Genomic DNA, 15,604 nt, shown 5'->3' with positions numbered 1-15,604 from the left:
CTTATTCTGTTTCATCGATCGATTAAAGTGACTAAAAAGGTGAAAAATTGAAAAGTAGTCTATACAATTCCCCTCGTTTGTAACATCGTGTTATAAAAATAACGACTCTATTAAAATCCATGTCACACGAGACTGGATAGTTTATAAACGAAGAAGATCCGTAATTGACAAAACGCTTAAAAAAGAAAAAAAGAAGAAGAGTTTCGTTGAACGTTGGAATAACTGAAGAGATCGCGAGTCGTGTAACCGAGCTTAAATGCCTCGGGCGACCTTTAGTTTTCCAATGGCGTTACGTTTTTTGCGTCTGCCTCGTGCTATTCGTTTTAATTTCCGGAAGAGCAGCTCGAAAGGGTTTATCGATTGACGGATGTTAACCTTATTAGTCGGGAAACTAGAATTAAAAATAAGAAGAAGTAAGTTTGTTAGAGCCGACTCGGAGTTAATAAGTACTCCCTCCGCTGTGGCACCGCTATAAAAATGAATATCGTCGGGGTTTATTAGCTTTTATCGTCGTCTCGATAATATTCCACGACGCCCGATACGCCGTACGCCGTTATGTATTCCTGAGCGATGCAGTTTATTTTTCAGCCCCTCGCGCGCCCTAGAACTCGAGCCAGGCGCTCCAATGGCATCAGGTCCCTCGAGCTTTCTCAACGAGCTACGTTCTTGGATGCAACCCGCATTCTAATGCCCCAAGGACACGCCTTCCGTTCTTTTACGCTGTTACAAGAAAACGGATGACATTATCTTCAATCGCCAGGAAATTAAAGTACCAGACGTTTCAAGTTCAACAAGGTTCACCCTTCTGCGAGGTAATAAAGCAGAGTTTTTCTCGTAAACAATTTTTGCGGAGTTCAAAGGAAGACGCACCCTTGGAGAACGGCTTCGTCGCGTGAACCATCGATGCATCGACGTAGGTTTAAGACGCGTCGTTGTCTTATAGCCCGCGTGTACATGTATGAATGTGTAGGTGTGAGTAATTGTCAGGGAGGGTGTAGTTACAAGCGATCGATACGCACGAAACTACGACGTCTGACTACATAGTTATTCGGACTTTGTCTAAGGCTAATCAAGTGCGGCGACGAAAGATCGTACGAACAGTAAAACTATGCTATACGACTCGTCTAAGTCACTCTCTAACTCTCAGCGAGCATCGAACTTTGTTTCTCGTTTTGCTAAACCGTGTTTGAACGTTTGCTTTCGCGATAAGATTCGGGCAAAGTCTCCATGTCGAAATAAAAATTTCGAGTACGAAACGAAAGACAAAAGTTTCACGTCTATCGAGGTGACTCGAGTTAATTTTATTTCAAGGTTTCGTCGCGAGACGATGTCAGCTCGCATCGTTGCTTGTAACCGAGACGCGACAGCGAAACGTGTCACTCGATCGGATCGAACGTCCAAGAGTTTTCTCGGGGAAAAATCAATGGACGCCCAGCGAGAAAAAGTTCACGGGTCGTGTACCGCGAGATAAACGCGCCCGACGAGATAAACGGCTCGACGAATCAACGAAAAAAAAACGTGGCCGATTAAAGAACAGACGCATTGTCCCGCGGACAATTTCGGACGAGCGACATAGCCGACGAACCGAGTCGAGGCTGGCTCGAGAGTCTTTCGGACACCGAAATTGCGGCCCGATTTATTCGATCGACCGTGTCGGAGCGATTCAGGCCGAAATAGAAAACCCTGCGAGCAGAGATGAGCAAAACGATTACTCGAATACGAGACAAAGGATGGACAACCTTTTATTCGTCACTGGCGGAATAAAAATTAGAATCTTAATTATACGACAGAACGACGTTACGTACGCTTTTGCCCATCTCTGGCTGCGAGTAGACCGAACAGAGAAGCGCCATGTTTCGTTTTGCAGCAATTATGGGGTTCGAGGAGGCTAAAGAACGCGTTTCTCTTAATTTTCCGAGTTCTCGATGGAAGGAAAATGGTCCTAGCTTATAGGAACTTCCTTCCCTCTCTCTTCGATGTTATTTCTCGAAGAGATTCACGGAACTGCCCTTTTTTTCTTTCCCTTTCCTTTCCTTTCTCTCGTGTTAATATAGCGAACACACCACTGCAACGCTCAGCCGGCACAAGCATGCAATTGTCAAACAATCCTCTACTATCAGTATTAACCACGAAGCCTGCGTGAGTTTTTCTGCGTGTGTTCTGAACGTTTGCCGACTGCTCCTGTCGTGTCGTGTCCGTGTGTCGGTGTCGTTGTCTCGGACAGCGTTGGGCAAAATGTAATCCACGATTATGATTACCGAGCGATTTATTATCGTATTAACGTGTAACGAATAATAATAATAACGGATAACGTGTACGATTACCTTTGAACGATTACGCGATATACAAATATAATTTACGATCGCAGATTTATTCTCCAGCTGCGAGTAATTATTACGAAAGCAATCGCAAAGTAATCACTGCCCAACTCTGGTCTCGGAGCGCACGTACAGGATCGAGTATCTGTTGCCGTCCGAAATGCCTCGTTTCCTTTTCGCGGGAAAGTATCTTTATTTTATTTCTTTCTTTCTTTCTTTCTTTATTTATTTATTTATTTATTTATTTATGTACGATATGAGAGCATGTCCTACGGTATAAATACGCGAGGAAGTACGATGTAGGTAAAGTCCAATCGGTAAAAAATTGTCATCATTAAATCTAAACAAGTTCGTCTAAAAAGCCACTAAAAGATATCCTCCCCGAGACATCGCGCTCGACAATAGTCACCGTTCCGATCAGCGTGACGTATCACGCGCGTCGCTTCGCTCTACGTATCACTGAGTTCGTGTGTCTGATAGTTCAGTCTTCCAGCTATAATAGAGTCTCGAGCAGCGAAGTAAAGGCAAACAGAAAAATAGGGAGACAGCGAGAGATAAAAGAAGGAAGAGACTGTGAGAGACGAGAAAAGAGAGGCAAAGAAAGTCGTAGATATCCAGACAAAGGAGAAATAAACGAAGATACGCGAAAGCGAAGATTGAAAGACCGAGGGCACAGTGCGCCTTGCGAAAAGCCGATTTGCAGAATCATTTTCTCCGAAATATCGCGTACGTATGCGCGTACGAAACCTTTGCGAGGTTGCAGGGCGCTAGCGTCGCTAGAGATCGTTGCTAATTTTCTCCGCATCCACCTTGCGCACACCCGGCGTTTGAATTTTGACCATTTTCCCTTTGTGGACGCTGGGGTCCTGTGACGTCGCAGAGGTCTCACGCTCTTCGGCAGTGATGGGCAAAACCCTAGGCTTCGAATAAATTTGAAGTTTGCCGGTGTGTTTGTGTCGGTTCCTTCTTTCTAAAATGTTGAAAAGAGGAAACGAGACAAACGTATCGGCAAACTTCAGATTCATTCGAAGCCTAGGGTTTTGCCCATCTTTGCTCTTCAGTGTACGTATGCAAGGATGATGTTCACTTTGTCTCTGTCTACTTTGAGCTACCGTCTCATCTCCCCCCGGTCGCTCGTCTACTATGTACGTGAATGCTCGCACACTACTTGATGTATGTATCGGCATGCCGTAGCCATAGCATAATAACGTATTTTGCTCGAAACGAAAAGATAGAAAGTGAAAGAGATCGGCTTCCATTACGATCGGTCTCTCCTATACTACCATGATAGACCCTCGTAGCGTGGGATGCCTTTTTATACTATGCGAAAGAAAAGAATCCCCATTAATGGTAACGCAAGAAAAAAACCGTGCGTTTTATGTAAGAAAAGCTTTACAAACGTCGTGTACGCGAGGAAAAATAGAAGAATTCGTCGCGCTATGATTGTTTCCACCGTCGTTTCGTACTACCGAACGCAGTATTAGGGACCACGGACGCAACGAAATATTTGCACGCATCCTGTACGTTAGAACATATTAGGACGATCTTCTGTTGTATTAGCTGAGACGATGTTCTCGGATATAATAGGGCAAAATCGCGCGCGAAGTAAGCTCGTATCTTCCGTGATAATTAGACTGCGGATCTTTATGCGAAATAAAATCTTCGCGAACGTGCCTACAAAAATTGAACTTAAATAGGAATTTATTTTATTCCGGAAATATTGTAACATGAACTTTACTTTCGATCTTTTTTAATATTCTTGCATATTGTTCGCATTTTGTAGGTTCTTGGACATTCAAATTTCCTATAAATGCGTAAAGATCCGCAGTCTAGTGATAACAATTCCGTCGATGCCTGTAATTGCTCTTCGTCGTGTCCGTGGCGCCTGTATATATGAATGTGAAAAAAAATCCTCCACGCTGGGAGCGTCGTTTGACGACGAGCAAACGTTTTCTTTCCCAAAGTGAAATGGTGGGTCGCGTCTCGTGCCCCCACGGGACAGCCTTTACGCCGAACGATCACACGCTAGTGTCGATCTAAAAGTTATTAAAACCAGACCGGATTAAAGTAAAGCCAAACTCTAAGCTACGTAAACGAAGGGATAGAGCGGGCAAGCTCGTTTATTAGACGGCGTTCAGCGCGTTAGACGTTCAACCGTAAGCCATCGGTGGGATCCAAGCTCGTTCGAAGGAGCCGGCGTAAAAGCGTCGCGGACGGGGGCTCGACTCGGTTGGATGGTACACGTATCGGTGGAAGAAAAGACAAACAGAAAAATAAAACAAACGTTCAAAGGGAAAGAAGAAACCAAGAGTGGTCCCAGTGAGAGGTTTCGGGGAGAGAGTGTCGAGACAAGAAACCCAATGATTAAGTTACACGTAACACAGCTTGTTTCACAGGGAAGATACCCAGAGGTGCATTGGTCGGAAAAAAACAACGTCTGCCTCGTGCCCGCACCTCTCGACGATTATTTCAGCGGAACCATTGGTCATGAGCGGGATGCACGCGATGATCAAAACTTGTTTTTCAGGACCGCTCCTGAGACAATTAACTATTACTCTTGCTTCTATTACGACAGAAACCAATCTTATAGACAGTAGGTAAATAAGCATAGTTTAAAGTTTCGTCTAAATCATTCCACTGTAACACGTTAATCTTTACGAACCGATGAATAATCGTCGAGATCGCTGTCGGGACGTCGAGCAAAGGCGTACCGAGGTGGTAGAGACGAATTTGGTAGTTGTGAGATAAATTTGGTGATGGGTGAAATTATTTTGGCGTTGCGTTAAACTGTATGTGAGCGGTAATGAATGAACGAGATATGGCGATACATATCGGATCGTAAAGAAAGGGCTGACGGGTGACGACAGATTGTGGGGCTGAGGGTTGGTGGGGGGGGGGTGGTTTCAGGGGTTTTGGTTGTATAATATTATGCCACTCTAGTGTACTACGAGAGGTTCAGAAGGAATGTCTCAGGACCGTTTTAGTGTGCGGGGCCTGGCGATCCTACCTTGAACAGTTGTACGCCAATGACGGCGAACACGAACTGCAGGAGGCTGGTGACGAGGACTATGTTTCCGATAGTCTTTACCGCTACGATGACGCACTGTACTACGTGCTGGGTTCAACATTAATCACAATGTAGATCGGTTCCAATGGAAACGGGATTAACGTGTGCCGACTAATTAATCACGTCGGTTACCTCTCGTTTCTCTGATCGTTTTCTTACTTTGTTTAGATTATTTTCTCTGCTTTAAGGGGCTATGTATGGTCAAACAGTCGAAACAAGCCTGGATTTTATGAATTATTTTCACCTCCCTTCAACTAGCGAAAAGCATAGTTCTTAACACCTTCCAAGCAATTGTGAAAATTATACTTTCAACTAGTTTCAAAGGATTTTTATAAAACCGAACAAAAATTCATAGAAGCTAGCCTTGTCTTTTACTGTCCCACTGTGTATAACCCTTCAACTCGGTTACTTTCGTGTCAGCTATACTTTGCGAGTCGCGCGGGAAATTATGCAAAGAATTATTCTTCGAAACGGCTGCAGACAATCTACTGGAAAAAGTTCAACAAAATACTGCTAGCCTTCAGATATGTTTACTCGAACGTTACACGTATCGATCTGAACCGAAACGTTATATAGGCATTTACTGTGGGCCGAAGCGTTGTTTACGCGTTATCTATTATACAGGGCGTGTGCTACGTCGTGGGACCGATTTAGCGAAATTTGCCGATCGTGTGGATAAATATGCGAAGAAAGATACCTTCAATCCCTTGGCACGATTGATGGCGCGTAGAGGCCTCAAGACACGCAACACGCGGAGGACCTTCACAACGGAGAACGCGCCAGAGCTGAAAACGCGCGAAACATTGATCAATTTCGGTTAGTTTTAGGTAGCCCTTGTGCACAAATTGTTACACTCACTCACCTGAAAGACATCGAAATGAGAGAAGAGCACACGACCAACAGGTCGAGCAGATTAAACGCCGATCGGCAGAACGCGCCGTCGTGTATGATAAAACCGTAAGAAATCATCTTCAAGCAGATCTCGATAGTAAACACTGTGGTGAAAAAATAGTCGAAATTCGCTAATATCTGCAGCAGAGAAAAATGAAGGAGATTGTCAATTACAGTCGAAGACTCTTGGACCTTGTTGGAGAGCGACGAATCTGTCTTCCGTACCTGATTTCTGTAAGAAGAAGCACTTAAAGGATCTTCGGCCGCCAACATAGCCGAGGATATCATGATGCACACGAGAATCACGTTGCTGAAGTAGCCGTGGTTGCAGAACCAATGGCAAAATACACGAATCCTAGACGAATAAAGCGATTAAAGGAGTAAACGCCGCATGCTTTCTTCTGTATTCTTTAAATATTGCTACCTGTTCTAAGTTTCCTACCTGTTATTTTGCGAGAAAATAAAAAAGGCCGAACCCGCGGGAATCGGTTGAGTTTTCGTGGCCATATTAAACTCGGACATTCTTCGCGGCCTGGCCGACACTCCTTGATCCGTGCCATCGTCTGAATAAATTATATTCTTTAAAAAACACAGCACTTGTTGATGAAAATATTCAAAGAATAGCAGGAGGGTTACCGTGCATCTCGTTTTGTTCAGCCTCTTCCTCCTCTTCGACTTCCTCGTCCGACTCCACGTTCAGCCGTACTTTCGCATGAGTGTTCATGTCTTCGCTCTTCTCCGACCTGCGAAAGCAACATTTTTCACATTTTTCGGCACATTTTTCGACCACCTGCTGAGAAATATTGAAGCCTCGGGCAGGCACAAACGTGGTCAGCACTCACGTTTCCGTGTCCAGAGCCGCCTCGTAGTCCTCCATCGTTTCGTTAGGGTCTTGTTCAAGGTCGGTGGTTCCACCCTCGTCCTCCGCACCGGTCCCTTCGCCGCCATCGCCGTGTTCACCACTGATTTCGTCCCTGGCTGGCGAGGCGCTGTGAGATTTGTTCTTTTCCGCCTGAATAACATCGTATAAAGGCAAGTCTGTATATAATATATTAGCTCGATAAGCATATATGTAGTATCCGCGCCTCCCTTTCCCAAGAATAAGGAGTCAAACGAGAAAAAAAAGGGAACGTGGGGTACGAGATTGATGGTGTAGGGATAAAACGGTCGACTGTGGATCCGAGGGTTGTGGTTTCGAATCTCCGTGCCTTATTTTTCGTTTAGATTCCTACGTATAATCACAGAACAATGGTTTAAATATCGGGTATTCGAAAAAGTTCGGGGCGTTTCTCAACCATTTTCATGATTCCATCGCATCGTTCGTATTTGCATTTGCAAATTGCAAATGCGAAATGCATTTGCATTTTGTCCGTAAAAAACACAAATTTTTTTCACGAGCCTTGATCGAGCGACAAAACGCCCCGAACTTTTTCGAATACCCATTACATATTCAATGGTTCGATCTTCTTTACACTTTAGGCGCTCTTAAACTTACAGCTTCGATTCTATAAAAACATCTCCAAGCGAACTATACTAAAAATTAAATTTCTAAAAATTAAATCGGAGACCAAGGAAATATCAGTGATTTAAAATCGTGCGTGTCTCGATTTCTTCAATTACAGAAGCGAAAATGAATACATTTTGTCGAGTTTCCTGCGGAACGGCGTGGGTCAAAACGGACCCAGTCCTTAGATGCGCGGTTAAATTTCACACTGCGAGGCGTCGAAGCGAACCCTCGTCGGGTTAACGCTCGAGAGCTAACGATTTTTCATTAGCTTATCGACGAATCACGAACGATTAAACTTTTAACGTTAAGCTACGCGACAACGCGAACGACACCGTCGTTGGATCGACGTCCATCGTTCAACCACGGCCTCTTTCCTTCGCCCCAAGCCGCGAGATTCGCGCTCGAGCTGCCACGCGTATTTATAGTCGGTCCGTTACGAAACATTACGACAGAAAAATAAGAGAAAAAATGAAAAACAACGGACGGAAGGAAGGGGAGGGCGGGTGGAGAAGGGTGGAAAGCTAACATCGACGCGACGGATGGTTCTCAATAAAAGCTTTACTTCTCGAGTATCGGTAGTCGATTACAACGGCCTCGATTTCGCGTGCGTGCTTTGTAGTTCCATAGCCACTTCGGGCATCGATGCGCACCGATTAAAGGAGATGACACAGTTTTCGACCGACGCTTGTTCAATGGATATCAATCCCGAGATACAAGCGCGTTCGAAACTATCGGACGCGTGTGGTACGTGTGGATACACGAAGCGGATCGCAACACGCAAAAATCGATCGCTTTGGCACCGGGATATCGAGAACTTTGGTGATACTGCAAATATATTGGAATTCATGCAAGATTGGGGAGAGTTTAAGTCGTCGTTAAAAAAGAAAAACCGCCTCTGCGAATCGATGTTTAACTCGGGACCTATTACAGATTAGAATTTTTTGTTTTCGTACACGAAGACTTTCATAGCCATGTTTTATTATAGATACGATACGGTTAGAATGGCACGATTATATAAAATACAATTTTTTAACGAAAGCTGGCAGAGTAATTTTAGTTGTTCCCTCTATCAAAAGTATCAACATTTTGTTCTATCCGGTACAGTCTTTGCAGCGACTGTATTCCGCGATATCAAAGTGCACGTTCGTGTGCAATCACTCGGTCCTCGGTTCCATCGTGATTAGAAGCGTACTCTGTATATCCGACTCGTTAACCGACCGCTTTATTAAAACGGAGACGCGAGATAACCTCGCGTGCCTCCTTTATTAAACTCCCAAGCAAAGAGATTTGCACGCAATTATGTCGCTCTTTAAGCCTCCGCGAAACGTCGAGGTCTCTAAGTCGCACTGGAAACGTCTGTAGCCCATCAACCCGCGGGAAATGAACAAACGCACCGACACCCAATACCGCTTCATCTCTGGAGATCGTCGAATGCTCGTTTTCATTGTTTCGAATTCCTCCTAGCATGAATTCAGATATTCTGACGCGATAGATTAAATTGAATAAATATTTCGATATTTATTCAATTTAATCTACTTGATAAGTCACGTCATTGCGTGCTTTGCGAAACGTTTTCTGTAGGAAGAATTGAAGCGGAACGTTGAAACGCTCGCGTCTAGATTAGGACTCCCGGGGTACCAGCGGGACGCACGTGGAATACCGATGTAAGAATTTTTCCGAGAAGTCTCTCACGTAGAGTAACTCGATTGTGCCATCATATTTCATTTGGATTCTGAATACCAAAGAAACAACTTGAACGAGTCGGGTGGGTTCCTTTCTTTTGAATGGAAACGCTGTAAGATGGAAATACTTGGCCACCTCGAGTACTCTTATAACGGAACGTAGAGCTACTATTAACTTCTACAAGGACGAATTGAGGGGTGTGCTGCAATAAGGCAGCTCCATTCTTTTATGGTTTTGAGAATAGAACGTAATCACGGATTTAAAAAATTCCTTTTTTTCGCGGTGTAACAAGGAGACAACTCTCCGGTCACTAGAAAACTGGAAGAATGCATTTTGCACTAATTTTAGGACTTTTTGTATTCTGCATTTTTTGTTTGTACTGCCAAATGGTTTAAGAATAAAATAAACACGTGTTTGAAAGAAAGTTTCGTTCTCTTCGTTCGAGAAATCCCTTCGATTTCATTAATCCTCATTAATCCTCCGTCCACCTCTCTGAAAAGGAAGAATGGAATCCGAAACGACATAATTTCATAATTAGCTACCTGTACTATGATATGAAAAAGAAAAAGAAAGAAAATTTAAAAAATCTCAATTTTAAAACGTTTTTCTTTTTAATTTCCTCAAAATTTGAAAACGTAGAGCTGCTTTCTTATTGATGTACACCTCTCAGTTGTTTCATTTCGAATAGACAAACAATGCTAATTACATCGATCCACGCTGATATTATCTCGCTATATTGTATATTAATTTCATAACGAATAATAAAGCATCGTTTCAAGTTATATTGATCACGATTTTTTTCGCAAAAGGACCCAGTTTCTGATGGCAGGGAGTTACGGTAGGTCGTATCCACGGAGAACTAATACCTCGATCATAGGCTCGCGGCTGGCCTAGATTCGCGCGGGTAATTACGAGGACGCGTCAAATATTTGTAAGATTCAAACTCGAGGCAACCGTAACGTGCAATAAAGTGCCGGTCGAGCGACGTCGTAGTCGGCGTCAGAGTTGGCGTCGGCGTCGGCGACGGTCATTACGAGCGACGGCAAACGAGACCCCCTATCCGATGCTCTTTGAGGGAACGATAAAACGACCGGCATTCTAATTTTCCTCGCTCTCGACTAAGTAAACGCGACGGCGAAATGTTTATTGAAGCGAATTTGTATCCGCGAGCCAAGCTTTTCGTCGATCGTTTCGCCGCGATCGACGAGAGATCGTACAGGTAACGGAGCAATCTCGCGCAAAACAATCGGTACAGACTCACCTCCTCCTCGGCTTCCTTTTCGATGGCGGTTAACGACTCGGCGTCCGCAAGGTTGTCCACAGCGATAGCCAAGAAGACGTTCAGTAGAATGTCTGCGTTACTTCTTCCGTCAAGGATCATTTACCGTGAACGCCGTGGATCGAGGACACTTTGACGCGCGCCAACTGAATCTATTTGAATTCGTTCTCCGGGCAAAGTAGCCGCGACGATAAAAATCACGAAACCGTTCGACACGAAAGATATTAGCTCCCTTCGCGACGATCCCGTATCGCGATGAGCTCGTATTGATCGCGCCCGTCGTTGAAAAGGATACAGTTACCGCATATGAAGAGAATGATGAAGTAAAAACAGGCGAGCATGCCGAAGCTTGCTACGCCGCCGTAGGCTCTAATTCCATCGTACATCACGGCGTTCCAATCCTCGCCTGTCAATATCTACGAATCGAAGAGAAACCGTGATGCTTCCACGTTAATACATTTACTCGAATATCGACAACACTTTCAACGCGGAACAGCGGCACGCTCTGATACAAGCTGCCGTTTAATTGTCTTTATTAAACGTTCTGACCTCGCGTATGGTCTTTTCAGCTAAACGATGGAACAAACAAAAGGACAAAGAAGAAAACTACTAGAAACATCACCATCGTTCGTATCAGATTTCACCGTTGTTCTAAATTGTATCATCTTTCCGGTATCGAGGATACTTACCTGAAAGACGGTCAACAAGCTCTGCCAGAAACTGTCGAAATTGCGACGAGGTTTGTCTTGCAATTCGGTAAAATTGAACTTTCCGCCGAACACCTACGACAGATAATCACCATGAAACGCCGAGCTATCGTCGAAAGTACCGTCGTTGATCGAAGAGAACGGTGAATCGTACCTGCATGCCTAGGAGGGCAAAGATCACGATAAACAGGAAGAGCAGAAGCAACAGGGACGCGATCGATTGTATAGAATTCAACAGGGAAGCCACCAAATTCGACAGCGACCTCCAATATCTAAAAACCAGCGCGTCGTTAACGTCGCGTTAACTTTACGTTGTTTCTTCTCGTTGTAAAGCGGAACTCACTTCGTCACTTTGAATACCCTGAGCAACCGGACGCAACGCAGCACGGAAACGCCGAGCGGTGGCATCACGTGCGTGTTGGTGAGGATCATTTCGGTGATCGAGCCGATCACGACGAAACAATCGAAACGATTGAACAACGAGACGAAGTAACCCTGGGCAATGCCAAACGGCGACGATTTAAATCGATGTTTTTTTTTTTTTTTTTTTTTTATTGTAACTTTCTACAACACCCGACTTACTTGAAATCCTAAACTGTACATCTTCAGCATCATCTCCATCGAGAACAGCGCGATGAAGAACATGTTCGTGATCTCTGCGCGGGGAAGAACACGAAATGAATTACAAATCGATTTACGGACCATTAATAATTCGTTATTTAAATTGACAATGCGCCATCCGGATAATAAGTTGTATCGTTTCGATAAATAATTAGCAGACTCGTCGATAACGTTTTCGGGTTGTACCTTGAAAGTCGTCCAACCACGTCGGCTGATTGTAATGCTCGGTCGCCAGAACGCCGGTGTTCAGGAAAACCAGTACTATGATCAGCCAATAAAAAACCTGCGACTTGACGGCTTTTCTGCAGGCCCTCCTCATTCTCCTGTTCACCCTGCGAATTTCCATTGCAAAATCGCACGTTTAAAGACGCGCGGTAGCGAGGACTCGATTCAAATTTCAGACCGACAGCCTTTTTTCCATCGATATCTTACCCGATATAACTAATCAATATGCAACGTTTTACCTCTTCGCGACGAGCCGTCTCGTAACGAACCGCGCTTATTCCTCGCAACCGTTGATCCGGTTCGTTCACGGAACAATAATGACGAACGTACGCGTTCGTTATCTCGACGTTCTTACCTGTCGAAGTCTCGCTTTTTCCGCCTCCATACGGACTCCTGTTGCACCCCCTCCTCGTCCCCCTCTAATTGATCCGTGCTCTCCATTTCGCTCTGCTGCTTCGCTGGAAAAATCATTTCGTCCGACTTCGTTGCAAGCGCACATCTTTTTATCTCATTTATTTATTTAAGGACGCTTAAGGTTTCTCGAGTCTTTCGATTTTTTTTATTTTTCTTAAGCGTTTAGTTATTCCGGTATACCAAACGACCTTCGTCGTCTTTCTCTTAGACCCTTCGCGTGGAATGAAGTATCCAAGGGCGATCGAAAAGTAATCAAAATACCTTCGACTTGGAAAAGTGTTCTTAATTAAAAAGTCGAAGGACTTTTTCAAAAAGGGAATCGAACAACTTTACGCTGGAAAAAAAGTGATAGAAAACGATGGAAATTATTTTGTTGATCAAATTTTGATTACTTTTCGGTCCCCCTAATCCTCCGCTTTATCTTTTCGTAAAGAATATACCGCAACTATTATAGCGTTGGCGACACTTACTATTCCCGTCCTGCATCTTGGGCTCGTCCGTCTCCGGCTCGATGTCCTCAGCCTGCGTGATCCAGTCCAGGTATCCCCTGAGATCGTCCTCGATCTGCTGCTTCTCCCTGAGCTTGTGGAAGTCGCCTCGCGCCTTCGCCTTTTCTCTCTCCTTCGAGAACTCTCTGGCGAAAGATAATGTACACGATTGCGGACGTGATTAGAAGGCCTCGGTGTCGAGCGTAATTAGAACGTTCGCGGTTGAAACGGAAATCGGACATGCAGCCTCGGATCGCGCCTCCGACTCCCTCGCGGGTACAAAATACGGCCAAGTTTGCGCAAAGCGGAACAAGACTTGCACTTCCGTGTCACGCGACGCGAGCCAAACCCGCCAACTTCGCTGGAAACTTTCTGTCCTATATTCCCTTTGGCCGCGTTCATCGATTGCTCTTTACTTCCGAGCGCGTTGAACTCGCGCTCGTCGATTGTCTTACCCAGGACCTCTCGGGATCAACAGTCATCCAGACCACTTGGCTTTCGGAGGTCGGCATTTTATAAAATAAAAGTGTAGTCGCGCGCGCTCTCCGGTATACAGGAATATTGAGTCGAACAAGATCAGTAATGGTAGGGTGCGGTGATGGTCGATCGCGAGTCTGGGGATCGTGGTCCCATGGAATCCTCCGAGCCTTATTTTGAATATAAAATAAGACTGTAGTCTCACGTTCTTCGGTATACAAGAACATCGAGTTGAACAAGAAGACTAATGGTAGGGTGCGGTGATGGTTGATCGTGAGTCGGAGGATCGTGGCCCCACGGAATCCTCCGCGCCTTATTTTCGTTTAGACCCCTACGGAACTACAACTACCCCTACGCAAGTACAATAAAGTTTCGATATAGCAGACTAAGAGGGGAAAGTAACAATCGTGACGTAAATCAGACGTTAGATAACGACGGATTGGCTCCGTTCCGTCTCCGTTGTTGCTACGCGGTGGCGATGGCGTATATCAGAAGGTAAACTAGGAGGTATTTATATTTAGAGGTCTCCTGGGGGACCACGCGACGCTATAGGAACCGATATTGTCGAATAACGACTCCGAGGAAGAGAAAAACAAACCACTCTATCAGGGATGGACGTGTTTTTAATCCTAACCGAGGCGTATTCTCCTCGAGGTTGACTTCGCATCGATATTCTAAGATGGCATGTCGCGCATACCTAAGCAAAATAATTATTAGGTTGGCCCAAGAGTTTCTTTCGTGAGTTGCGCTTAATTATTTTGTGTGGCTGTGATTATATAAATAGACAATCTAATTTCATAGATATCGATGTTGCAACAGTAATGGAGCAAAATGAATCTTGTACGATTCAGCAATGTGGCATAAAACATAAAATAAAACTTTTGGGACAACGTAATGTTTTAACTTCACCCATATATGGGTGAGAGGACTCCTCGCTAAGAAATCAAATAAATTAATTCTAAAGAGATGTTAAACAAAATAAATCTACAGGAGGATTCATGATTTTGGGGAAATTACAAAAATAAGTACTAGTTCGAATTCAACCAAAGTAAGTTCCAGTAATATAGAAACAAAGTGTTAGACTCGTATAAATTTTCACGAGTAATATGGCAGTCAACGTGTGAACGATAAATAAATTTTGTGTAATAGAGTTACTCTTGTTGAAAATTTTGGACGATACAAGGAGCGTTGCACGATCCACAATTAGTTAATAGCTGAAAGGATCGTCTCCCAAAGATCGATTCTAACTTTTGAATTTACTCGATCACTTTTGAATCGTCGATAACGAAGGTGCAAACTCTTGGCAGACGAAACGTCTCTTCGCCGATCATTTCCTGACTTTCTCCTTCCTTGGTAAGGAATTTCATTACCGAGTTCGAGTTCTGCTAACTTTCCTGAATCGCGGATAGAGCTTCATCTTCGTCGCAGGGATACTTATCGATCGTAATATAATGATATTTGATGTATGGACTCTTAACGAGCGCTATTATTAACCGTTTTGTACCAGGCGGTTGTATTGATACTGTTTCATTGAACTTTTCTCGTGAATGTGACGCGTCTCTTTAAACGTGTTTCATCATGTACGAGACGTACTCACCCGGACAACACACCGAGAATCAGGTTCATCACGAAGAATGCTCCGAGTATCACCATGGAGATAAAGTAAATCCACTGCCACGAGCTGCCCATCGCGTCCTCGATCTGAAGGGGAGAAGTTTAAAAAAAAAAACGTCGAGTATATTAGATCATTTATGAGCCTGAAGAAAGCACAAAGACTTAATAACGTTCAAGCATCTCGAGTTTGGATGAAAGAATTCGCTCTATATGTACTCGATTTCTTCTAGGGAAGCGAGCTCGAGACGCTTATGAAACTATTAAGGAGGATATTTGGTAATAACGGATATTACGTGACCGTCCAGTAATTCCT

General features: G+C 44.3%; 1 protein-coding gene across 4 annotated transcripts in view; it reads right to left on the bottom strand.

The window, feature by feature from the left end:
* Positions 1–15,604, bottom strand: part of LOC128874150 (muscle calcium channel subunit alpha-1) — a 72,548-nt gene that overhangs the window by 19,613 nt on the left and 37,331 nt on the right. For 2 of the 4 annotated variants that reach the window (XM_054118574.1, XM_054118577.1), the window contains exons 8-24: positions 15,275–15,378; positions 13,183–13,346; positions 12,654–12,756; positions 12,260–12,405; positions 12,035–12,108; positions 11,796–11,947; positions 11,607–11,724; positions 11,435–11,527; positions 11,041–11,161; positions 10,728–10,819; positions 7,119–7,288; positions 6,913–7,019; positions 6,719–6,839; positions 6,502–6,631; positions 6,248–6,414; positions 6,083–6,170; positions 5,326–5,433 (exon numbers count right to left, since the gene is read on the bottom strand). In XM_054118574.1, coding sequence (XP_053974549.1) covers positions 5,326–5,433; positions 6,083–6,170; positions 6,248–6,414; positions 6,502–6,631; positions 6,719–6,839; positions 6,913–7,019; positions 7,119–7,288; positions 10,728–10,819; positions 11,041–11,161; positions 11,435–11,527; positions 11,607–11,724; positions 11,796–11,947; positions 12,035–12,108; positions 12,260–12,405; positions 12,654–12,756; positions 13,183–13,346; positions 15,275–15,378 — 2,058 coding nt within the window. The remainder of the gene's footprint in view (positions 1–5,325; positions 5,434–6,082; positions 6,171–6,247; positions 6,415–6,501; positions 6,632–6,718; positions 6,840–6,912; positions 7,020–7,118; positions 7,289–10,727; positions 10,820–11,040; positions 11,162–11,434; positions 11,528–11,606; positions 11,725–11,795; positions 11,948–12,034; positions 12,109–12,259; positions 12,406–12,653; positions 12,757–13,182; positions 13,347–15,274; positions 15,379–15,604) is intronic. The other 2 variants (XM_054118575.1, XM_054118576.1) reach the window with 1 other exon arrangement.

Source organism: Hylaeus volcanicus, chromosome 3 (assembly GCF_026283585.1).
Source record: "Hylaeus volcanicus isolate JK05 chromosome 3, UHH_iyHylVolc1.0_haploid, whole genome shotgun sequence".
NCBI lineage: Eukaryota > Metazoa > Arthropoda > Insecta > Hymenoptera > Colletidae > Hylaeus > Hylaeus volcanicus.
Note: the sequence above shows the minus strand (reverse complement) of the source record. Positions and strands in the feature narration are given on the sequence as shown.